Below are 25,090 nucleotides of genomic sequence, written 5' to 3' on the forward strand. Positions count from 1 at the left end.
AATTTAGTGGAAGGGGAAGTACTGATCAAAATAAAATACTGGTACTTTACTAATACTTTACAAAGTAAAATACAAATACATTGCAAACTAATGGGTGACGTCATAACTTGCCGTTCCTTTTTTATATATACATTCAAGACTTGCTGATAATAATATAATAATATAATAATATTAATGACACGGTACTGTCCTTTCATTTTGAATGTTTTTTGTCAATAAAGCGAAGTTGAATTCGATTTTTATTTTTTTTAACAACAAACCAAACGTGCATTTTATTTTGAAGGCTGTGCGAGCGGAAGCGGTATTTCTCCGGTGTTGCCGCAGCAGCTTCCACCGTGTACCGACCTGACAGCCGCCGGGATGACAACATGGATGACACGCGCACAAACAAATCCAAGCCGCCGCTGCGCTATAAAACACACCGACACGCGCAAACAAGCCGACACGGAGACGCGCGAGCTGACCGGACCTGCACCTGAGAAACACCTGAGCCTGAACCATGGGCGTCATCATCTCCCACCTGTTCTCCAGATTCACCTCCAAGAGACCCGTCAGGATTCTAATGGGTGAGACTTCAATTCCTAACTTGTGATTATTGTTGTTGTTGTTGTTGTTGTTGTTATTAATAATAACGCTTTACTTTCAGTCCCCTGTTTATTGTTTACAAGTTATTTACCTGGTAAATAGTTTATAAGGCATTATATTGTGGTTTTATGGAGATACAAGTGTTTACGAGTGTATTTGTCAAGAATTATAACTTTCGTAGTCTTACAACACCGCTTCATTTTAATGTTTTTTATTGTTCATTGTTTTTTTTTATTAACAATTAAAGTCAAATAAAAGAAGCCGTGAAGAAAAGACAGCTTATAAATGTATAAATTTCTTATCCTGAAAAATCCAAAACGGGATTCTTAGATGTCCATAAATACTTCCTTCAATGCAAATATGAAGGTTTCCATAAGTTTGTCATCCGGAGCATCTGATCAGATATCTTTTAAAAAAATATATATATTATGAAATAATTCAACTCGACCACCTGCAGCAGTAAAATAATGTTTTATATTATTACATCAATATTTAAAAATATATAAAAATGTTCTGCATTTTAAGTCGTTTTTACTTTTGATATTTTTAAATCGATTTTTATTTTGCAGTTTTTTGACTGTTTGCGAACTGATATTTGATTTTTCAGCTGAATATCTTTTGTGGGTTTTTTTAGGCTTTATGTTGATCATAATAGTGTGTGTGTGTGTGTGTGTGTGTGTGTGTGTGTGTGTGTGTGTGTGTGTGTGTGTGTGTGTGTGTTGCAGTGGGTCTGGACGCAGCAGGTAAAACCACGCTGCTCTACCGGCTGCATTTGGCCGAGGTCGTCGCCACCATCCCGACTATCGGTCAGTGCTCGTGACCTCTGAACACACACACACACACACACACACACACACACACACACACACACACACACGTTAAAGGGACGTAAAACCATGAGATAAATGTGTGTGTGCAGGTTTTAACGTGGAGACGGTGGAGTATAAGAACATCAGTTTCACGGTGTGGGACGTCGGCGGTCAGACGATCATCCGGCCGCTGTGGAGGCACTACTACACCAACGTTCAGGTACGACCGCCGCCGCTCCAGCTGCTGCAGACGGGACGTGTTTTTTTTTTGTTTTGTTTTTTCGTGAAGCAGCCGTGACTGATTTTCTGGTTTCCACGTTTGTTCGTCGTCAGGGTTTGATATTTGTGGTCGACAGCGTCGACGGCGAGAGGATGAAGGAGGCGGCGGACGAGCTGCACCAGATGGTGACGAGATTTCTGCACTTGTTTCACTCCGAACCCGCTCGAAAGTCTGGAGGCTGCTTTTTGATGAATTTTTTTTTTTTTTGCTGTTTCAGACGTCAGAGTCTCTGGATCAACATCATCACTGAGTTTCACGCTAACGTGACCGCTGGTAGGAGAACATTAGTGATGTCACCACGGAAACCTGAAACTGGAGCAGAGAAACATCAAATTTTCAGGTCAAATTTTTGGGGAACAAAAAAAATGTTCCTGAGCCCATGCAGTGATTTCCACTGTGAGTTCAGGTGGTTCACAGTGAATGTTTCCCCCTCAGGCGCCTCAGAAGGTCCCAGTGGAACTCGGTGTTGACAGTCTGACTCTGGGGGGACGAATTCACGGTTGCACAACCAGCGCCAACGTCAAAGAAAACCCAGCTGGTGTCTCCTGACCTGATGATCCTTCTTCAGTCTTGGACGGTGAAGCTCCACCCCTCTTGAAACGTGATGTCATCAGAACACGTCATCACCGTAGACTTTCTGAAGCGTTTCAAGGGTCTCTGTTGACCTTTTACAGAGTTTGACCCAAAATCTGAAGTTTCTCTGGACCCTCAGTGTTCCCCTGCTTTAAAACAGACATGATTCTGTGGTGGAAATCATCGCATGGGCTCAGAAACACTGGTAAAAGATTTTTGGTTCCTCAAAAAATTTGACCCAAAAATCTGCTGTTTCTCTGCTCCAGTTTCAGGTTTCCATGGTGACATCACTAATGTTCTCATACCAGCGGTCACGTTGACGTGATGATGTTGATCAAGAGACGACTGAATACTTCCTTGTGAAGTTGTTTTTGTCATGCAGGTAGAAAATGATAAAAATACAGAAAAACCCTTGAATGAGTCGGTGTTTCCAGACTTTAAACCGGTTCTGCTGTTCTGACGTGTCTTCAGTCAGTTAATCAGTTCTACAAATTAAACTTAATTTTAAGGAGTTTGAGGAGTTTTTAAAATAAACTTGTGTTGCCGTTAACTCACCACGATGCGTTCGTGTCCTGCAGCTGGAGGAGGACGAGCTGAGGGGCGTGGCCACGCTGGTTTTTGCCAACAAACAGGATCTGCCCAGAGCCATGTCAGTCAGTGACATCACCGAGGCCCTGGGCCTATCAGGAGTCTCACAGCCGGTAGGTGCCTCAAGTCTTCTGCTACCGATCCCACAATGCAGTGCGTCACGTTATTGACAATACACAGTGATTACTGCTACGGTTTTCTTTTCTTTTTATTATTATTCATTATTGTGTGTCTGTGTGTGTGAGCAGTGGTCCGTCCAGGCGTCCTGCGCCGTCAGCGGCGCCGGGCTGGTCGAGGGTCTTGACTGGCTCTCCGACCAGATCTTGAAACAGTAGAAGCTGCCGTGATGCTGTGGCCGTGGAGTCTTCAAACGCATCATGGTGTCTAACATGGACTGTTAAATTGACCTCATCACAAAGATGTTTTACAGGAAATCCTGTTGATCCACAAAAAAATGATGAAAAATAAAGGGGTTTATAATTTATTAAAACCAGCTGCAGCAGATAGTTTCAACTTTGTTTTCAAAGTGGTGTATTTTCTGTAGAACTTTCTCCATTTGAAATGTTTGAAAATATTCCACTACCACATTCCTGCACGTCCGGCCCAGCCCAGGCCTGTCAATCAAACGGACACGCCCCCAAAAGATACCACTTTTTTTGGACCTAATATCTTAATGAATGAGGGATTATTTCCAGATGGACCTCCAGAAAACTAATAAGAAGGAGTGACTTTAGCTAACAACACCGAGATAACTGATGGACACATTTTATTCACTTTGGATTTGATGAGAGAAGTTGAATGGGAGTCTATGGAGCCGGAGGCTTTTTGGAGCCGACCTCTAGTGGCACTCGCTGGTATTGCAGCTGAAGACACTTCTGCATCAGAACCATTTTTCAAAACTACGAAGCTACGAACACTTTTATAAACAGTCTGTGGATAAAACTAGGTTGATATAAACCGATTTTTTTTTTTGGGGGGGGGGCTTCCAGTTGACGTTTCTGCATGAAAAGTTGTTATTAGTTAAAGTAAAGAGAGATTTTCCGTCTCTGAGAGTTTCCTTTTTAAGGATTTTAAAATCGGGGGGAGGTGAAAGTATCCAGCACTTTACTTGGAAAAAGACAAAAACTGGAGAAAATAAAATTATTTTTTTAAGCATGTGTATCCGGTGAACTCTCTCGGCTTCTGGGTTTATTTGCATTTTTTTTTTTCAAGAAAACTAGTTTTAACGGCATTGATTCTTTATTTCATCTGTTTGAGAATTCATCTTTGACTGTTGGTCTCAATATTTGGATAATAAATGAAGGTATTTCTGTAGCATTAGAGCCCCCCCCACACACACATTTCTTTAATCTAAATGTATGTTTTAAATTCTCTTGGTTCATATTTACTTTATGATAAAGCTGTTTGTGGTTGGCAGTTTGTGTGTTTGTTTTATTTTGATTCTGACTTCCAAATCACAGGAAGTACTTGTGCAGTTGTTGGGATGGAAATATGGAAATATTGTGATGCAGATAAAGTAATTTGAAAAGATAAAAATTACTATTTAAATTTTTCTTTAAGCATTCAAATGACAAAAAAAACAAAACAGATTAAGTATGAAAACGTTACAGTTGCAGAAACAGAGGTCTGAAATGTTCTAATATTATGTATTATAATTGGGCCTTTAACAGTCGACTTTTGTTCATTAATAATTATAACAATAACATAAAAATTTGTGGAAAAACCAACTTCAAAATTTTCACCTGCTGAACTTTTTCTGAAGACGTTTGTTTAATACAAATAAACACCAGCAGATGTTTTTTGATTTCCTTTTCTTATGAGTGATGTTCGTTTCCTCAGACAGAAAACATGTAAGTATCTCCCACCAAATGGAGAACTGTTCCTCTGCTTTCTTGATTTTAATAATACACAAAAGTAAAGTTACAAATCAGTAAAAAGAATTGGCTTGAAGATTTTACTTGTTACTGGTGCTAGTTTGTTGTAAATACAATCGCACCCTTAAATCAAAAGATTGTATTAATTGTTAATCACTGCTGATAAATTACTGATTCTTTTAATTCTTTGCTGATCATCTTTTTTTCTCTCCACAGATCTCCCTGTTACGTTCACATTAAATCAGCTTTCCCTTCTTCGTTTATCATTACTACTTCATTCATGAAAAGCTTCCCGGGCTTCTCGTCCTCCTTCAGGTCGCGACCTCGAGCCTTTTGGCCAATCAGCTGCTTCCCCTGCAGCTCGTAGGTGTCCTCCAGCAGCCCGAGCCGTCCGAGAGAGTAGTTGATGTTGGACCAGGTGAGCACGGAGCCAGAGTTCCTACAAACACAAACGCACACTTTATACGTAGAAAGATGGATTTAAAACGACGTTATAAACCTTCTAATACTGAAATATTCCATTATAAATAAATCAGGCTTTTTTTTTTTTTTTTTTCCCCACTTTAAGTGTTTTTACTGAAAACGCAGGCATCAAATGTCATTAAAATAAAAAGTTATAACCCACAAAACTTTAACATTTTAAAGATATTAAAAAAATATGTTTTAAAGATATTAAGAAAATATAATTAAAACATTTTTTTAGACTTGAAATGAACTTTGCAGTAAAGAAGACATCTTTTTTGTTATATAAATATTTTTAAACACATTTCCAGGGTTAAAACAAGTGTTTACTCCACAAAGTAATATTAATACCCAGTCTTAGATCTTTTATTAATATATTTCTTAATGGCCCAAAAAACTAGTTTAAGTTTCCACATTAAACTATAACTGACTTCTTAACTAGTTTTTTTATGTCATAAAATTGTTGTTTCCTCTTTCAGTCTTTAAGTGTCAAACTCTGCCCGCGCACACACACACACACACACACACACACACACACACACACACACACACACACACACACACACACACACACACACACACACACACACAGTGCGTCATACCTGAAGTAACCTCTGTACAAAAACCTTTGGACCTCTTTGTAGCGGAGAGGATAATCCCACACCTGGACGTCTGTCACCTGACCATCAAAACCTGGAAACGTCATCACGTGCTCACCTGCCCACACATACTGGACACACACACACACACACACACACACACACACACACACACACACACACACACACACACACACACACATCAAACAGATAATATTAGAGACGATGATGAAGATTACACTGTGGGATTCATTCGTCTGCTAAAATGATGGATTTATGATTCAGGAACTTTTAAAATTGACGTGACTTTTATAAACCGGTTTAGATTTAGGCTCCGCCCTCACCCTATAAGGCATCAACTTCCTGATGCTCATGTTCGATCCGCTGAACACCTGGGCCACCTGCTTCCTGGTGTCCACGGTGAGGCAGACGCTGGTCCAGATGTCTTGTCCCGGGTAGGACCACATCCTGATGTTGGGTTTCAGGCGGAGGGAGTTGTAATTGTTAAATGTCAGAGTATACGAGGAGAGGTATGATACTTGCAGGCTCAAAGGGGTTTTGGATGGACTGAGGGTGAAGATTGTGGGGGAACTTGTTTCCAGAAAGTCAGTGATGTAACGCAGACACACGGAGACACCTGCAGGGTCACACGGAGACAACTGGTTCATTAATACAACAACCAAAAGTCTTTCCTGAACATACCCAGAAAAAACCTTCATCATGACTGAGTTATTCATTCCTGGGAAAACAAGAAGTAAACTCACTATTTACAGATATTATTAATATGAGCATTTTGCCACACAAACATTCGATATGACTTTTTTTTATTTCTAATTTGATTGGAAATGTAAAAAAAATGGTGTTGTTTCATTTAAAGTGTGGTTAGTAGCAGATGAGAATAATCTGAGAGACGCCTGCTATCAAATAAACTCAAAACAACCTCAGAGACACAAAACATCCACAGAGATGCAAAACAACTTCAAAAAGAGGCAAAACAGCCAGACATAAAAACAACAACAAACAAACTCAAAATAAACACAAACAAACTAAAAACAACCTAAAAGAGACACAAAACATCCACAGAGATGCAAAACAACTTCAGAAAGAGGCAAAACAACCAGAGAGACATAAAAACAACAACAAACAAACTCAAAATAAACACAAACAAACTAAAAACAACCTAAAAGAGACACAAAACATCCACAGAGATGCAAAACAACTTCAGAAAGAGGCAAAACAACCAGAGAGACATAAAAACAACAACAAACAAACACAAAACAAACACAAACACACTAAAAACAATTTAAAAGGGACACAAAACAATGTACTTGCACAATGCACTCACCTCTAGTGGGAGGTGCGGTGGTTCTGTAGGGTGTGGTGGTGGTTCTGTAGGGTGTGGTGGTGGTTCTGTAGAGGTATTCACTGGTTGGGTTGGTGGTACTGAAGGCTGGAAAGGCATTAGGGTCGTAGAAAGTCACCTGTCCTCCGTAGCGAGACAAAGTGAACATCTTTCCTGATAAATCGACTCCATGACGACCTGAGGACGGAAACACGAAGACACAAATCAGCGTAAAACCTCGTCGGGGCGGCCGAGTTTTCTGAGTTCCTGATGACTGACGTGTAGAATCGAACCGAGAAGTCGCCGCTGACCACATTTTATTATTTGTTTTACAAAGTTGACACATTTTCTGCAACTTTTTACTAAATCTCCGAGCTAAATACTCGACTTTTTACTCCACTACATTGGTCAGAAATTGTAGTTTTTCTACCCTTTCACATATCTCCAATTTTTTTACAATATTTTTTGATAAACTGAAGGATTTAATTTGTTCTTTCAGAGACTGACATTTTTTACTGTTTTGACAAATTTGCTGTTTTTCTGATCTTTTTAGAGATACGTGGTTCTTACAGAACAAAGACGATCTTGTGATGCATTTCTGTGCATTAAACTAACAAAGAGAACATAAAGTAGTTAAAAATCAGCACTTAAAAATGCAGTAATATGAATTCAAAAACATTATAACTGACAGGAAGCATTTCCCAACGTGTACTTTTACTTTTGATACTTTTAAATACTCAAGGAAGGATTTGAACACAGGACTTTTAACTTGTAGTGGAGTATTTATTACTTTGATTTGAGTAAAAAAAAAACGGAAATGATCTGAGCAGACACAAGATGGGGACATTTTACAGCTCATACTTTTACTTTGGTCACAGCTTCAGAGCAGGATTTGAGTTGTAACGAAGTATTTTCATGTTTCATTAGTATTTAAAAAAAAAAAAAAAAAAAAAAAAAAAAAAAAAAAGAGTACTTCCGGTCTGACTTGATTAAAGTGTGTGTGTGCAGCTACCTGTTGGTGTCCATGCAGCTTCGTCAGCTGCTGTCGGTTCGGTTGTTTGTTCGATACTCGCGACGACGAACAACGCTGACATGAAGACTGTCACCATGGTAACAAAAAGCAGTGACCTCATCTTCTTCATCTTCATCTCTGATGCCGGTGTCCAGGTGAAAGCGTCCCGCTTGTCCCCGCTGTGTTGGACGCGTCCGTCTGTCTGTCTGCAGTTTCCTCTCCGAGCAGCTCGTCTACTTTCGGTTTCATGTCTGGAAATAGAAATTACCCCCCACCCCCAAGCCCCGCCCCCACCCTGTGATTTCACTGAACCACGGACAAAAACAAGAGTCTGTATCAGTGTTGAGTTCATGTCCTCTGAGTTTTTGTTTTGTTGTTGTTGTTGTTGTTGTTGTTTTTTAGGTTGTTTTTTTTGGGGGGGGGGATTCGAGGTATGAATACAGCATATAACAGAAAAGTTAACAAATAAATGATCTCTAATTATCTCTATTGTATATATTAAAAAATAATAATAATAATAATAATTAATTAATAAATACAAAATTCTGCAGAAATTGAAGAAATGGTTTAAATATCAGGGAGTTGATGATTGTCTCGACTTTAGTGCTTAAAGGCTTTATTTATAACAATAATGAACTTGGTTTTGTAAAGCAACTTTCATACAAGAAATGCAGCTCAAAGTCCTCTAATGCAAGAAATGTACATGGAGTGCTTCACATTATAAATGAACACAAACACATGTTAAAAGAAAAAGAAATATAATGCAGATAGGAACAGACAAATACATCCACTATAATGTTTAACATACACACTTTCTTTATGTGTTAACTGATGTTTTTGTCAATAACTGTTGGAGCCAAAATGGCGTTTTCATGTTTCTAAAGACGCCACTAGGGGGCAGTAAACATGCAGGTGAAGAGTCACGTCACACAGTCAGGTAATAATCAGACACAGGTGTGTGTGTGTGTGGCCTCCTTGTGACGGTTTTTACTCATTTAAAACAAAGTCAATGCCACAAAACAAAAGTTTGTTTTAAATGTTACAGAAGTACAAACTCAGCAAAGGAGAAATACAGCTGCAGCGAGAAAGAAGCGGCAAAATTAAAAGGTATGAACATTAGAAAAATCCTCCAAAGGCAAAACTTTACTGAAGTAAAAGTTTTTATCAGCAAACTTAAAATATCAGAAGTAAAGTTAAAAAAAAAAACGGACAATGTTTTACTGTTGTGTGTGTGTGTGTGTGTGTGTGTGTGTGTATATATATATATATATATATATATATATACTACTGCTGCATCAACAAGCCTTTTGTTTAAGGCTGTGCTCATTTTAATTTCTTTGTTGGTTAGATTATCCTACATTATTGCATCATATCCCTCATTGTTGCTGTTTTCATCTCTGAAATGTCAACAAGCTCAGAAAATCAAAGTCATTTCCATCTGATCCAAGACGGTTTTTAAATTGTTTCTTTAGCTCACAAAGGAGGAGATTTTTAATCCCTCACTTTATTATAAAAATCCAAAATCACCAAATTTTGGAGATGCATGTTTTTTAATGTACAGGGACAATATGAAGTAGCCTAACTAAAGTTGTCAATAAAAAGTACAGTTTGCCTCTGAAATTTAGTGGAAGGGGAAGTACTGATCAAAATAAAATACTGGTACTTTACTAATACTTAACAAAGTAAAATACAAATACATTGCAAACTAATGGGTGACGTCATAACTTGCCGTTCCTTTTTTATATATACATTCAAGACTTGCTAATAATAATATAATAATATTAATGACACGGTACTGTCCTTTCATTTTTAATGTTTTTTGTCAATAAAGCGAAGTTGAATTCGATTTTTATTTTTTTTAACAACAAACCAAACGTGCATTTTATTTTGAAGGCTGTGCGAGCGGAAGCGGGTCGTAGAAAGTCACCTGTCCTCCGTAGCGAGACAAAGTGAACATCTTTCCTGATAAATCGACTCCATGACGACCTGAGGACGGAAACACGAAGACACAAATCAGCGTAAAACCTCGTCGGGGCGGCCGAGTTTTCTGAGTTCCTGATGACTGACGTGTAGAATCGAACCGAGAAGTCGCCGCTGACCACATTTTATTATTTGTTTTACAAAGTTGACACATTTTCTGCAACTTCTTACTAAATCTCCGAGCTAAATACTCGACTTTTTACTCCACTACATTGGTCAGAAATTGTAGTTTTTCTACCCTTTCACATATCTCCAATTTTTTTACAATATTTTTTGATAAACTGAAGGATTTAATTTGTTCTTTCAGAGACTGACATTTTTTACTGTTTTGACAAATTTGCTGTTTTTCTGATCTTTTTAGAGATACGTGGTTCTTACAGAACAAAGACGATCTTGTGATGCATTTCTGTGCATTAAACTAACAAAGAGAACATAAAGTAGTTAAAAATCAGCACTTAAAAATGCAGTAATATGAATTCAAAAACATTATAACTGACAGGAAGCATTTCCCAACGTGTACTTTTACTTTTGATACTTTTAAATACTCAAGGAAGGATTTGAACGCAGGACTTTTAACTTGTAGTGGAGTATTTATTACTTTGATTTGAGTAAAAAAACAGAAATGAACTGAGCAGACACAAGATGGGGACATTTTACAGCTCATACTTTTACTTTGGTCACAGCTTCAGAGCAGGATTTGAGTTGTAACGAAGTATTTTCATGTTTCATTAGTATTTAAAAAAAAAAAAAAAAGAGTACTTCCAGTCTGACTTGATTAAAGTGTGTGTGTGCAGCTACCTGTTGGTGTCCATGCAGCTTCGTCAGCTGCTGTCGGTTCGGTTGTTTGTTCGGTACTCGCGACAACGAACAACGCTGACATGACGACCGTCACCATGGTAACAAAAAGCAGCGACTTCATCGTCCTCATCTTTGATACCGGTGTCCAGGTGAAAGCGTCCCACTTGTCCCTGCTGTGTTGGAAGCGTTTGTCTGTCTGCGGTTTTCCCTCCGACCAGCTTCGGTTTTATGTCTGTGGAGCTTCTTTTTTTTGGGGGGGGGGGGGGGGGGGGGGGGGGGGGACTTCTCCTTTCTCTGATACAAACCACAGAAAAAACAGAACTAAACTGAGCATTGAACAATCGATAAGCCTCAAATCTTTCACATCTTAAAAATCTGCCGTAGGTCAGAGGTCAACGCTCTGACCTACACAGCGTCCAAACTTCTTTTGTTGGAAACAGGGTTGTATATATCAGCACGTTATTTATTGTTAGAATAAAGCACGAAGATAGTTTCAACTTTGTTTTCAAAGCAGTGTATTTTTATCTTTTTTAAAACATTCAAATGACTAAAAAGAGACTTCATTTGGAAAACGTTACAGTTGCAGAAACAGAGGTCTGAAATGTCCTAATATTATGTATTATAATTGGGCCTTTAAGAGTCGACTTTTGTTTATTAATTATGATAACAATAACAAACATAAAAATTTGTGGAAAAAACAACTTTGAAAATTTCACCTGCTAAACTTTTCCTGAAGACGTTTGTTTAATACAAATAAACACCAGCAGAGCGACTCGGGCGGGTGGAGTTAGTGCTTTTATTTATCACCGAAAAGCCTTTTTATTAATCATGACACTGGAACATCAATCACTGAAACATATTTACAGCTCAACACCGTCGACTTCCGTCGTGTTTTTCTTGCGTCGGTAAAGTGCAGCTCCGTCAAGTCCTTCACTCGGTTACAGCAACAAGAAGTCCTCCCGCCACAACAACAACAACAAAATAAACAACAACCCCGGAAAAAAATCAGTAACCGTTGATTTAAGTTTAGAAACGTCTCCGCCTCTTTAATCCCTCACGAGTGAAGAGGTTCGTCTGTCGCCGGGAGGTCGTGACCTCTGATGACCCCTACGTGACCTTTAAATGACGCTTATTCTGTTGTTTTCTCGACAGATAGTCGCCGTCAATCACTCCGAACAAGGCAAATAAAAACATTAAAGGCCCCAACAATGACCCACACGCCTGATAAATAAAACGACGGCAGGATTTGGTGAAGAATGTGTGTTTTTTTTAATTTATTTAAATACCATGATGCTAAACAAGAAATTCACTTTTCTGCGTGAACAAGATGTTTGGGGGTTATCAGAGAAGCTTGAGCATCTTTAACAAAGAGAAAATCTCCTTTTTGTTAAATGAAAACAGAAGCAGGAGGAGACTTTAGAAATTTGTGCTTTTCCAAACGTCGGAGAAGACAGCGAAACGTCTCCGGCTCACGTTAATCGAACATTAAAACTGTTTTTTTTTTTTTTTAAGAGTCACTTTCATGCAACTGTTCATCCTGTAAGAAACTCTTCTCCTAAAAAGAGTTTGACGTCTGACATTCTTTTCTGTCGCCTGTAGTCGTGTCTCTGTGGCGGCCATTTTGGCTCCAGCCGCGACAACAAGCGAACGCACAGACGGGTTGATATGTTTCCCCTCAACAAACACAAAAAAAGAAGCCAAGAAGTTAAAGGATAAGTTCACGATATTTCACGTCCGTCTCAAAATCGACACTAAACTGCAGCGGGTAAAATAAATATTGAACACGTCACCATTTTTCTCAGTAAATATATTTCCAAAGGTTCTATTGACATGAAACTTTCACCAGATGTTGGTAATCCAGACATACACAGAAACCAAAACAAATACGTTCAGAAATTAAGTTGTGTGTAATAATGTGAAATGACACGGGGAATAAGTATTGAACACATGAAGAAAGGGAGGTGCATAAAGACAACAGCTGAAGTCTGTCAGTAAATAGAAATCAATCCGTCAGTGCAAATCAATATCAGCTGGTTCAGTCCCAACTGATGGCCTCATACAAGGTGTCACACAAGAAACATCTCATGATGGGTGAAACCAAAGAGCTCTCTCAAGACCTTCGCAACCTTATAGTTGCAAAATCGATGGTGTTGGTTACAGACGCATTTCTAAACTTCTGAATGTTCAAGTGCAAAGAACATCATTTCACCATAAACTGGCCACGACCAGGTGCTCCTCGCAAGATTTCTGACAGAGGAGTGAAAAGGATTATCAGAAGAGTTGTCCAAGAGACGAGGACCACTTGTGGAGAGCTTCAGAAAGACCTGGAAGTAGCAGGTACAGTTGTTTCAAAGAAAACAATAAGTAATGCACTGAACCGCCACGGCATCCGACTCTCTGGATGCCATAATACACCATGTTAGGAGGACAACACTGCACATCACCCTCACAACACCAGGCCAACAGTGAAGTCAGGAGGTGGGAACATCATGGTGTGAGCGGCTTTCAGCATACAGCGCTGGAAAACTTCACAGAACTAAAGGACGGATGAATGGAAAAATGGACCGAGACATTCTTGATAAACATCTGCTGCCAGGATGATGAAGATGAAACGAGGGTGGACATTTCAGCAGGACAACGATCCCGAACACGCAGCCGAGGAAACTCTCATCGGTTTCAGAGAAATAAAATAAAGCTGCTAGAACGGCCCAGCCGATCACCTGACTTCAATCCAATTGAAAATCAATGGAAAGAAGTGAAGATCAGAGTTCATAGAAGAGGCCCACGAAACCTTCAAGATCTGGAGACTGTTTGTGTGGAAGAAGACATTATTACAACACAACTTAATTTCTGAACGTATTTGTTTTGGTTTCTGTGTATGTCTGGATTACTTTGGTTGTTACCAACATCTGGTGAACATTTCATGTCAATAGAACCTTTGGAAATATATTTACTGAGAAAAATGGTGACGTGCTCACCACTTATTTTACCCGCTGTAGTTTCTGTGGAACCCGATATCGCGCCAGATGTGCGTAACACACGCGTCCGTCCACTAGAGGGCGTCGTGTTTGTCACGTTTGGTTCAGCAAGGCGTGACTTTGAGACAGACATGAAAGAAATGTGAACCTTTAAAATAAATAATCAGGTGGTTGACAGTGTGCTGAAGTTTTTTGATTCATTCTTAAATGGTTAATATTTTCAAACAGCAGATCATTTTGTGTTTTTGCATAAAATTGCAAGAAAAGTTGCCTATTTAACACACAGCTTTAAACTTGATTTAATGTTGTTGAAATAGTGTCATTAATATTCTGTTTAAACTTGTTCCAGCTCCTCAGTGAAGCTAAATAATGTTTCATGACTGTGAAATATTCATTTTGTTCACATTTTCTATTTAGTGTGACATTTTCAGTATTTTAGAAAGCTTTGGGATCTTTAATTAATTTTTAAATCAACTTGAGTTTTTTTTTTAATAATTCAGAGCCACTATAGCATCTATTATTATTTTATTATCAATTGTTCTACTAATTATTCTTTTTCAATTAATAATTTCTTCTGACTAAAGTTAAAAAAAATACGTCATGAGATTTATTTTTAATATTTTGTCTAAGTAACAGTTAAATAAATCAAAATATTCCATTTATTACCACGTAAGAGAAAGAAATTTGACAAATTCTCAGGAGAGAAACTGGAACAGTTATATAGCTTATATATTTGCTTGAAAAAATTCTGTTACTCAATAATTAAAACAGCTGATTAATTATGTGTTGATGGATAAAATGACTTAATCATTGGTGATGTAGTGAAATGAATGGAAACCTTAAAAACCGTTGAAAATCTGCCAAGTGCTTTCACAACATCACGCAACAGGAAGGCCTTTTCAAAATAAGAGCTCTTGCTCTCTCTCTGTCTTCCTCTCTTTTTGCTTTCAACACTTTTTTTTTTCTTTACCAGCTGAGGTGTCTTGTCTTTGGGAAGTCCTCACGGCCGGAGAAAGTGTCACTTCCTGTCAAAGAGAACGAGCCGACGGCGTCCGAATCGGTCTCCTCCTCAGATCCTGGTTTGTCATATTCCTCTCGTTATTCCTCCGTTGTTATTGTTCGCTCTTCTTAAAAAATAAAGATTAAAAAACAGAAACTTACACATTAGTCTATATTTTTTTTGTTGAGCCGGTATAAAAGCAGCGTTTTTTTTTGTTGTTTTTTTTTTTACACGGAGTCCTCGAAGAGACGTTTCCTCTCCTACTCTTCGTACAGCGAGGGTGCATTAGGTTTATCCTCCATCACAGAGTCCAGCAGAGAGGAAGCACATGTTTTTAAGTCCCAGGCAGCCCAGGCGGGCGGTGTTCCCCCTCCTCCTGGTTCCTGAGCTGTTGTCACGACGACGGGACTCGCCTGGGAGGTGAAACATGCATCCTCTTGAGTGTCGTTAGGCTTCAGACTCACCCGTCTTCTTCCCCTCCTCCCCAGCGTCGCTGTCCTCCGATTGGCTGTTGCTGAGCACCAGGAACTGTCCGTCAGAGGCGGACGGGTTGGCGGGGCGACTCGAGGCGGCGATCAGGCGACTCTGCTCCTCCAGATCCTGTCAGTCAAAGACAGGAGAGAGAAAACCTTCAGGTAAAATACAAGAGTTCAGTATCTCCCTGCAGCTTGTTTACGGGCCTCTCAGACAAATCACAACATTTACAACAATTTAGTGAATGACATACAGAAAACGTTTTCATGTTATTGACTGAGAATTTCATGAGAAGTTGAATGGGAGTCTATGGAGGCTTTTTGGAGTCGTCCTCTAGTGGCACTCGGTGGTATTGCAGCTTTAAGGAACTTCTGCATCGGCCTCATTTTTCGGAAGCTGGAAGCTACGAACACTTTTATTTCCCGTCTGTGGAGTAAACGGGTGTTTTGGGGTCAAAGGTCACCTTCTCGATCTGTCTCTGCTTGCTGAGCTCCTCCTGCTGCTTCTCTTTGGCCTTGTCGTGCTCCTTCCTCTTCTCCACCGCCTTACGGTCCTGCTCGACGACAACAAGACCACAAAAATAAACACAACCGCGAACGGCGCCGCCGACTCGTGACGGACGTACTCGGCTTTACGTGAAGAAGCTCACCATCTCCGAGTGGAAGGCGATCTGCTTGGCCAGACTGACGCTGTCGCAGATCTGAAACACGTGAAGAAGACAGACGGTGAGGTCAGAGCGACGGGCGGGACACAGAGCTTAGAAGAAAAACGACGGACGAACAGAGAGAGACGCGACCTTCTCGCCGTCGTTGTTGGACTCGAAGATGTAGCAGACGGCTCGGCCGTCGGCTCGGCCGTCGCCGCGGCCGTCGCCGCGGCCGCCCGCCGACTGCAGCACGAACCCAAACAGCCTCTTGTTGTCCTGATGGGACGAACACTGAACCACACTGGAGAGAGGGAACTGAGGGGAGACAGGAGGAGGACACCGGTGAGGGGAAGATAAGAAACCCTAAAACCGTTAAAGACAAACCGTCTTACCCTGAGACGAGTGACCTGCGTCTGAGGATCGATGAGCCTGAAACACAAAAACACCAACGTTAATAAACACGGCAGGTTTGAGATGAACTTCAATTCTCCTTTTCAGGACAAAAACACGTTCGTACTTCAGGCAGTCGCAGGTGACGAGCAGGTGCGACTCGGTCATCCTGAAGATGTTGTGGATGGCTCTGGCCGCCAGGATCTGCCTCATGGTCTCCGAGATGACGTCTGCCGACTCGGCGTTTCTCACCTCCATGGAGCCCAGGAAGCGAACGATGAAGAGCTGGTGGAGGATCGAGTCTGGACGCCACGACGATGGGAAAAAAAATCGGATTATTTGATAGTATATATATATTTTTTTTTAAATAAAGTGAAGTACAGGTCCCTCCAAGTGTTGCAATATAATGTATAAATTATTTTAATATAAAACACAAAATAGCAAAGATTAGAAAACCAAAATGAAACACTGGAGGATCAAAAACTAAATCACAATTTATTCATCTGCATAAAAATTAGCAAGAATGCAGCCGCTACTAAATTAAAACAAAGTTTAAACCTGTAGGATTAAAATTATACAGTTAAAAAAACAAAAAATCAGGTTGTTTTCATCTGTGAAACCTTCTCACTTATAAAACAAAAACCTAGTGCTGGATAAGACTCTGAATTTAGCATTAATTTGATATTTGTGTGTTTTGTCCCGCTATCGCTGCAGCCTATTGTTGCCGAAGGTGTTTTCTGCCTTTCGGCCACAAGGGGCAACGGTGAGCAAAATATCGTTTCTGAGACGTTTCAACCAAAACAGGAAAATAGTACAACTAGATGTAATTATTGATTTAAAAAAAATATACAATATATTGATATCGTGGTCCTTTATAGACAGACGGTACCTTCGCTTTCCTCCGACGTGCCGTCCCCCGACTCTCCGAATGGATTACTGCGTCTGCGGACACATAAAGAATATTAGATGCTAACCAGCTGCTGCCATATTACTAAAAAGGACAAACTCTACAAATTACAAATGCTTTGATTTATCGGGATGGTCATTATAAATTATTTGTTCTCTCAAAGTTTTTGGGGTTCTTTCTTCAAAATATAGTTCCAGGGGAAAATATCCACCAGGACCAATGTTCCTCAGAAGAGACGTTTATTAAAATCTTTTAAAATGGTCACTTTTTTTTTATTGTATTTTTTATGCTTTTCAAAATCAGGCCTCTTAAATTAAAAAAAACTGTAAGTGACTGAAGACATTTTAAAATAACCCGCAAAAATACACTCATAAATCATGTCATGTTGTATCATTTATTTATTCTATGTTTGATATGCATCAATTACTAGCCTCGGACTCTGGAATTACAGGAAAGGTAAATATCAAAAGAGCCACCAGGGGGAGCTGCTCGCCGCAAAATACGCAAATCAGCCAAAGAAAATGTAACAAACCCTTTACAACCGCTCGTGACTCCTACCTGCCGGACTGCGCCACCGTCTTGCTCTGTCCCGAGTTCTCCTCGCTGACGGGGGAAATGATGTCAAACTGGATGGGTGTTTCCGGGGCAACCAGCGCGTCCAATGAGAGCACAGAGAGAGCAGGCGATGGCTCGGAGCCCACAGAGCTGATGCTGCTCGTTCGGCCCACCCGCCCTTTACTGGAGGGAAGATAACAGAGAGAGAGCGTTGATGAACACTGGAACCTGATTGGCCACCAGGGGGTCCCCACAAAGATAGCCACACAAGTACATACACACACACATAAAGTCCTACCTGCTGGGCCTCATGCTCTCGTGTCTCTGTTGGAAGGACGGTGATGGCGTCACGGCTTCAAGAGCCGATTGGTTCACTCTGGCCGCCAGCTCCTACCAATAGGAATACGGTGCTGTCAGCATCAACCAATCAGGAGAGACTTTGAATGAAGAGACTGTCTGAATATGCACACGATTATCTCCGTATATTTAAAAAAATATTGATATTGGTGTTTTGTTGGATTGATTTTTTTTGGGGGACATTTTAATGACTCGTAATGCTGCCGATGATTTAGTGACACGGACCTCTGCGTTCTCACTCAGGTAGATCCTCTTGGAGATGTTGTTGATGGTGGCGATCCACTGTGGGAGGAAAACGGCACGGAGACGGCGTGAGGAAACAACAGGTAACACAAAGCAGACAACAACAACAAAAACACAACAACAACAACATTTTACCTCCTCGCAGTCCCTCCTGCTCTCCGCCTGCAGCGTCACAACTCTGACACAAAACAGGAAAAATAGTGTCATTCAGACCATAAATCATGAAGAAGGAGGAGGAGAAAGAGGAGGAGAAGAAGAAGAAGGAGAAGAAGAAGGAGGAGAAAGAGAAGAAGGCGAAAGAGGAGAAGGAGGAGAAGAAGGAGAAGGAGAAGGAGAAGATGTCGCTCACTCACTTCTTGCCGTCGAAGGAGGTGACCTGAAAGCAGAAGCGGCGGTCGTCGGAGTCGACGGCCATGACGGAGCAGTTGTCGAGGTCGGTGACCAGCCCGCCCGCCACCTCGCCGCGGCCCTGCTGCATCAGGTTGCCGCCCTGCGTGAAGAAGTACTGCCGTTCCCATGACGACGACACCAGGCCCGTCTTACTGCGGGTCGGACAGAGGAGGCTCGTTAACAAACACCGAAGACGATGTCATCGAAACGGTCGACTTACGATCCGATACCAAGAAATCAAACGGCACCGAGCGTCCGCTGACTTTCTGCCTGTCGCTGGATCTCAGATTATTCTCATCATAAGGTTTCTAGTTTTGTGGTGGAGCTTTTAAATCAGATGAAATCAACACATGCTTTTAGAAAATGTGCTAAAAAGGTTCATAAATGTGTAAAACGTTTGACATGAACAGAAGTTAAACGTGTGGAAGCGTCGGGGAGTCGTCGTACTTGCGGATGTACAGATATCCCTGCTTCCTGGTCAGGTTGCGACACACCGGTGAGTGGGCGGGGTCTGGGTCACACGGCGTGTACAGCCCGTCACATGACTGCTCCATCTGCTGGATGGTCAGCTGCATCTGCCCCACCTCCTCCTCCATCTCCCGCCGCACGCTGCACACATTTCACTTTGTTACAGCGAATATCAGAAACTTTAGGATGGATTTCAAGAAAATAAAACTTCTTTACGACGTAGAAAGAGACAAAAGAGAGGGAAAGACACAAGGACGGTTTTGGGAGGGTCTGTGTGTGTGTGTGTGTGTGTGTGTGTGTGTGTGGTTCTTACTTCTGCACGCTGGTTCCGATGGTTCCCAGGAAGTCTTCCCACTGCTGCGTCAGATTTTCTGAGCCGAGCTTAAAGAAACTGATCTGCACAGAAATAACAGACATCAGCAGGACTTCAGTGTGTGTGTGTGTGTTTATGTGTGTTTTTATGTGTGTATGTTTTTGTGTGTGTGTGTGTTTGTGTGTGTGTGCGTGCGTGTGTGTTTATGTGTGTATGTTTTTGTGTGTTTATGTTTGTGTTTTTATGTGTGTATGTTTTTGTGTGTGTGTTTATGTGTGTATGTTTTTGTGTGTTTATGTTTGTGTTTTTATGTGTGTATGTTTTTGTGTGTGTGTGTGTTTGTGTGTGTGTGTGTGTGTGTGTGTGTGTGTGTGTGTGTGTTTTTGTGCGTGTGTGTGTTTATGTGTGTGCGTGCGTGTGTGTGCGCGTGTGTGTGTGTGTGTGTGTGTGTGTGTGCGTGTGTTTATGTGTGTGTGTGTGTGTTTGTGTGTGTTTTTGTGCGTGTGTGTGTTTATGTGTGTGCGTGTGTGTGTGTGCGTGTGTGCGTGTGTGTGTGTGTGTGTGTGTGCGTGTGTTTATGTGTGTGCGTGTGTTTATGTGTGTGTGTGTGTGTGTGTGTGTGTGTGTGTGTGTGTGTGTGTGTGTGTGTGTGTGTACCTGTGCCTGCATGTATCCCAGCAGTGGCTCCAGCAGAGCCGTCTTCTTCTTGTACTGCAGCGTGTTGAGGGAGCAGAAGTAGTGCATCATGGTCTGGTGCTGTTTCTTGCGGGAGGTGTAGACGTCCTCCACCACCTCCACCCGTACCTGCAGCACACACTCTTATTTCAGGGAGAGGCCTGATCACGTGATCCACGGAGATGACATCATTCCATCAGGGATAATCCTGTTCATCACATGACTCTGAAACCTGAACCTTTCTGACAGATGTATGAAACGTCCTGAAGCATTCAAATGGTCAACAATAAAATAAAAATATACAATAAGTTAATGGACTTAAACATTCAAAACCAGACTGTAAAAAACAGTTGGTAATGATTTATTTAACTTTTCAAACATTTCTTTCTGTAAATTTGGAAGAATTATTAGAAAAAGTACTTTTATTTGATTCAAATCACTTGCAAACATGATCACAAGTGTCTTAATATCAGTGTTCAATGTTAAAATGACCGACAGACAATTAAAGGATATTTAACTAATTTAGAGCAGCTGAATTAACCAAAGTCAACAGTTTTAAAGCGTTACTTCTGTTTTCCACGTAAACAAATTACACAGTTCTTTGGAAGAAAATCCTAAAGCTTCAATGATAAAGTGAAGTGAATAATAAAGTGGATGTGAGGAGTGATTCTGTCTGATTACCTTTTCGTTGTCCCTCTTCTTGGACAGCCGACTGTATCTGTTGATGGCGGTGTCGTGATCTGCAGACAGAAACCAACGTGGACTCTTCTTTTTATTTTTAAAGGTAACACACATTTTTCTTTTTTTTTCCCCAACAGAAATCATTAACTTCAATTAAAACCAAAATATTCTTCCAGTAATCTTTTAAAAACACGGTGAAATCCTGTGAAATGTGAGTCATAACAGATTAAATTAGGACAGGCTGTCGTCCTCACACATGAAGTAACATTCATAGAAATATGTGCAAGAACACTTTAAAAACAAATTTTTTTTTTTTTTTTTAATTTGGTTTCTCCAATGCACCGATTTATGGCTTTTTAGCTTTTTTTTCGTTATTATAACAGTTTTTAGCCTTTGCTGTTATCCAGAAACATAAACTGACTTAATCTACAAAAAAATAAACAAAATTGTATCTACTGTCCTCTAACTTTGAAAAAACAAAAAAGTTACAGAATTATTATTATTTATTACATTTAATTACATTATTGGACCGATATCATTGGTTCTTCAGATGAATATTCAGAATAACATTGATTATAGGAACAGATGTAACAGCAGGTGGAGAACGGGATCAGTCACATGACTTTTTTATCATTTCTTTTTCTACAAGTAGCTGCAGGAACTCACCATCACTGGATATCTGGAAGACTTCTTTAAGAGTGAGCATCTCTGGAGAGACAAACAAAAACACATCGAGGAGGGTATTTAGCTTTTTCTGTTAGTGTAGTTTTGGTTTTTATCTCCACGGAAGTAAAATCTGCAGCTCATAAATGACATTTTAGACAAACAGCGTGCTTCCATTCAAGTCAGTTTGTGGGAAAGAAATTTCCAAATTTTAAAAGATGTTTTTCCCCAGTTTGGTGTTGAAGAATTTAACTTAAAGAGTGTGTTTGGTACCCTTCAGGTCTCTCTCTTTGAACTGCGTGATAGGAAACATCATGGCGTCGGCCAGCTGGGTGGACAAGACGGCGTGACAGGAGCTCAGCTAGAAGAAAAATAAATAAATAATAATACAAAATTAAAAAAATGAAGTTAGTGGAAATCCTAAACCCGAATCGTTAAAAAAACAAACTTCCCTGAAGGCAGCACGCGGAGTTGCAGCGTCTCTCACCTCGTCAATGACTTTTGCAAACTGCTGCAGGGTCGAGCTCATCACCTCGTCGTCGCGCCCGAGAGGGAAACGCTGCACACAACACACACAGCGTGGGTGAATGAAACAGCAGCCATGATTTATTGTTTTGATTATATATCCAGATGTGTATTGAAGGCAGATGTGTGTGAGAGTTGAAGCCCGATGGTCCGGTGATAAAACTGATGCAGGATGTTTTAGTGGTTTTTGTTTTGGGGGGCCGGTGGCTGTTGTTATAATGCTGATAGCTGGTATGAACGGCCTGGTGGCTACTAGTGTTCAAAACTGGCTAGTAGTGTACTGTGAGGCCTGTGGCTAATGCTATAAGGATAGTGGCTAATGCTGAAAAGCCGATAGTATTTCATGGCTGTGGCTAGTGTTAGAGAGCTGTTGCTATTACCATACTCTACGACCCGGGACTGATGGACAGTCACGAGGCCGACAGCTCGTCTCATCAGGTTATTGGCTACCGTTTTAAGTGTAATGGCTCGTGTTGAATGGGAACTGTACTACTTAGCCTCCTGCGGTGTGTTTTATCGTGAGTTTGTTGGAAGTCTGTCAGCAGTAAAAGTTTTATTCCCTCAGTTTAACCTGCAGGAGTTTCTGAAAATAAAATCCCGACGAGTGAAATGAGTCCAGAGGAGCCTCGCTTGATGCCTTCGCTGCTCGAACAGACGGCGGACTGACTCATCTGTCGGCCGGCCAAGATGCGCTGCTGCCACGGGAGCTCGGAAAGGCCGTAAATATAAAAAACGCCGACTGCCAAAAGCATCACTTTTTATGGTGTGCTACCACCAGCGTGTTTTATTTCATTGTATAATATCATATTGTTAAAGCTCTCCACAGGCTGACGGCATCTCAGGGGAAGCTTCTGAAAGTCTTCTTCCAGGAAACAAGTGTACATTTACATCCTGGCAAATATGGTGTTATAGAAACCAGGATGCCTTTTAGCATCACTGCATTTGGCTTCTGATTGGTTTAAAAATGGATTTTTAATATTTTATTGATTACTTCCAAAGACTCTTCATGGCCAAGATTAAATTTCAGAGAGGCTTTCTCTTTATGGCAACTTATGCCTAATGTCCTCCAACCAGAACCCGCTGGCTGCTGCTGAGTCTCCCACTCAGGAACCAAATGGTCCGTTCAATAGCAACCGTAGGAAAGTTCTATTTAATGTCGGCGAACCAAGTCGGGTTCTTTCACCGTATTTTCAGAGCGAGTACATTTCTTCCTTTTTTTACCACAACTGCTGCTGTTTTAAATGACGTCCGACCTACTTCTCTGAGCTCTTTAAACTTTCCTCGTGGGATATTCCCGGTGTGACGGGCCTTCCGCTTGGGAGTTTCCCAACTGCTCATGAACGCACCTCATTTAATCACAAATTTCTTTGAAATGACTTATTAAAACTGATTTTCATTTTTTACCCAATGAGCAGTTTTAATGTTTTTTTCAAATGTGTTTTTCTTTTTTTTTTTTAAACTGGAATTGATTTATTCTTGTTTCTTTTTCTTTTTTACCGTTTGCTTTGTATCGCTGGTGTTGAAAGATGTCGTAAAAGTAAACATAATTATCATAATAACATGAAGTATGAAGCGTCCTACCTGTTTGTCGTACTCTTTCAGCAGCCTGGAGGTCAGGTGTGTCGCAGCACTCAGCTCGTTCTGAAAGAAACAACAACAACAACAACAACAACAACAGCTGGAGAGTCACGATCCAACCGGCTGCCACTTCCTTAATTCTGCATATAAACCTGCAACTTCCACCAATAAATGTTTAAAAATGTTAATGGTGTGCGTCTAACCTGTGCGTCGTAAATCCTCTGCATGGCCTGATACAGCTGTGAGCAGTAGCTGGAGATCGCCGCGGTGTCGTCCTCAAACACTCCCAGCAGAGAGCGGGTCTACAATTTAAATTTAAAATAAGAACATCGTTCATCTTTTGAAGCTCGGATGAAACGTGGGCAAGATATGAACCTTTCTCCAACTACATTAACGCTAAAGACGTGAAGATTAAAAAACAAAACAAACAAATCTGTCAGCTGCATCTGTCAGGTATCCACGGCAACGCACAGATGATTCTCAGACAGAAATCTCACATCGTGCATTTTATCTGTTCTCGTGCATTTTATCTGTTCTCGTGCATTTTATCTGTTCTTGTGCATTTGATCTGTTCTCGTGCATTTGATCTGTTCTCGTGCATTTTATCTGTTCTCGTGCATTTTATCTGTTCTCATGCATTTCTTTTCTATATTTTTAAATGTTCCTTTATATCTGTTTTTATATCAAACAGTGGAACTTTGTTTTTCTTTCTGATTCATGGGTAAAAACTATCTGAACTGAACTAAACTATCCAAACAATATCGACCTCTAGTATCTACATAGGTTTCAGGTAAGTGCGTCCGTCTCTGGCCACGCCCCCGACCATGACGTCACGGCAGGTGGTTGGACCTGGAAGGAGGGTGTGTTTCAACCCGTCCGAAGCGCCTCACAACAACAGGCAGCAGCGGGGTGACGCCGGTGCTCGGCCAACACATTTAACAGCTCGAAGTGGAAGGAGGGGAACCGACGAGCTAAGTGGCTAAGGAAGTAGCCGGATTCAGTGTTGAGCGACTGTGCGGTGAGCTTCCGCTGGATGTTTTGGACCCGACAAGAGACTTCCTGCAGCTGATCGATACAACCGTCACTTTCCGATGCCACTGCAGCTCCAGCTGTCGGTTAGCCGGGCGCCGCTAGCAGTTAGCGTGCTGCTCACAAACCTCGCCCACAAAGACAGTTAGCTTAGCCGGAGAAGTAGCTAGCACGCTAGCTGTAGCTGCAGAGGGACGATGGCCTTTACCTGCGGGCTGTCCTCCAGCGTCTCCTCGATCGGCAGCTTCTCTATCCCGGGCATAGCTGCGGCTGGCGCGTTGGATAATCGGTGCGAATCCACGGACCAAAAAAACAA

The 25,090-nt window shown here is 40.9% G+C and overlaps 3 protein-coding genes across 5 annotated transcripts; 1 reads left to right on the forward strand and 2 right to left on the reverse strand.

The window, feature by feature from the left end:
* The first annotated feature begins 290 nt into the window (after positions 1-290).
* Positions 291-3,197, forward strand: LOC138210455 (ADP-ribosylation factor 4-like). 2 transcript variants are annotated; one of them, XM_069169625.1, is made up of 6 exons: positions 291-566; positions 1,311-1,391; positions 1,505-1,614; positions 1,728-1,799; positions 2,826-2,948; positions 3,084-3,197. In XM_069169625.1, exons 1-6 carry the CDS (start codon positions 500-502, stop codon positions 3,168-3,170), a joined length of 540 nt encoding a protein of 179 aa, XP_069025726.1. In that variant the 5' UTR covers positions 291-499; the 3' UTR covers positions 3,171-3,197. The 2 variants fall into 2 exon arrangements, with proteins under 2 accessions (XP_069025726.1, XP_069025727.1); XM_069169626.1 differs by lacking the exon at positions 1,728-1,799.
* A 103-nt stretch (positions 3,198-3,300) lies between these two features.
* On the reverse strand, positions 3,301-8,359 carry LOC138210442 (uncharacterized). The gene is made up of 5 exons (XM_069169607.1): positions 8,125-8,359; positions 7,116-7,310; positions 6,115-6,407; positions 5,774-5,901; positions 3,301-5,148 (listed from the first exon to the last, which is right to left on the reverse strand). The coding sequence occupies exons 1-5, from the start codon at positions 8,258-8,260 to the stop codon at positions 4,941-4,943; spliced, it is 960 nt and encodes a 319-aa protein (XP_069025708.1). The 5' UTR covers positions 8,261-8,359; the 3' UTR covers positions 3,301-4,940.
* Positions 8,360-11,679: 3,320 nt separating this feature from the next.
* Positions 11,680-25,068, reverse strand: appl1 (adaptor protein, phosphotyrosine interaction, PH domain and leucine zipper containing 1). 2 transcript variants are annotated; one of them, XM_069169575.1, is made up of 22 exons: positions 24,983-25,068; positions 23,949-24,047; positions 23,749-23,808; positions 22,130-22,201; positions 21,916-22,003; positions 21,646-21,687; positions 20,980-21,038; positions 20,281-20,427; positions 19,624-19,706; positions 19,290-19,451; positions 18,806-18,994; positions 18,588-18,630; positions 18,435-18,491; positions 18,151-18,242; positions 17,856-18,035; positions 17,280-17,332; positions 16,518-16,692; positions 16,393-16,429; positions 16,151-16,315; positions 16,004-16,054; positions 15,818-15,907; positions 11,680-15,480 (listed from the first exon to the last, which is right to left on the reverse strand). In XM_069169575.1, exons 1-22 carry the CDS (start codon positions 25,034-25,036, stop codon positions 15,328-15,330), a joined length of 2,151 nt encoding a protein of 716 aa, XP_069025676.1. In that variant the 5' UTR covers positions 25,037-25,068; the 3' UTR covers positions 11,680-15,327. The 2 variants fall into 2 exon arrangements, with proteins under 2 accessions (XP_069025676.1, XP_069025675.1); XM_069169574.1 differs by having other exon boundaries at positions 18,435-18,630.
* Between the last annotated feature and the right edge of the window lie 22 nt (positions 25,069-25,090).

This window comes from Embiotoca jacksoni, unplaced genomic scaffold (assembly GCF_022577435.1).
Source record: "Embiotoca jacksoni isolate LCO1_2020_lvr unplaced genomic scaffold, fEmbJac1.0.p SCAF_46, whole genome shotgun sequence".
Taxonomy (NCBI): domain Eukaryota; kingdom Metazoa; phylum Chordata; class Actinopteri; family Embiotocidae; genus Embiotoca; species Embiotoca jacksoni.

Bases quoted from the DNA above. Each gene is read 5' to 3' on its own strand.
- LOC138210455 (XM_069169625.1), top strand. From the start codon at position 500: ATGGGCGTCATCATCTCCCACCTGTTCTCCAGATTCACCTCCAAGAGA. The intron at 1,615-1,727 runs GTACGACCGCCG...GTTCGTCGTCAG, and splicing joins ACTACTACACCAACGTTCAG to GGTTTGATATTTGTGGTCGA. The intron at 1,800-2,825 runs GTGACGAGATTT...CGTGTCCTGCAG, and splicing joins CGGACGAGCTGCACCAGATG to CTGGAGGAGGACGAGCTGAG.
- LOC138210442 (XM_069169607.1), bottom strand. From the start codon at position 8,260: ATGAAGATGAAGAAGATGAGGTCACTGCTTTTTGTTACCATGGTGACA. The intron at 7,311-8,124 runs GTAGCTGCACAC...TTCCGTCCTCAG, and splicing joins AGCTGCATGGACACCAACAG to GTCGTCATGGAGTCGATTTA. The intron at 5,902-6,114 runs GTGAGGGCGGAG...GTGTGTGTCCAG, and splicing joins GGAAGTTGATGCCTTATAGG to TATGTGTGGGCAGGTGAGCA.
- appl1 (XM_069169574.1), bottom strand. From the start codon at position 25,036: ATGCCCGGGATAGAGAAGCTGCCGATCGAGGAGACGCTGGAGGACAGC. The intron at 24,048-24,982 runs GTAAAGGCCATC...TTTAAATTGTAG, and splicing joins CGCTGGAGGACAGCCCGCAG to ACCCGCTCTCTGCTGGGAGT. The intron at 16,430-16,517 runs GTACGAACGTGT...TTTGTGTTTCAG, and splicing joins GTCACCTGCGACTGCCTGAA to GCTCATCGATCCTCAGACGC.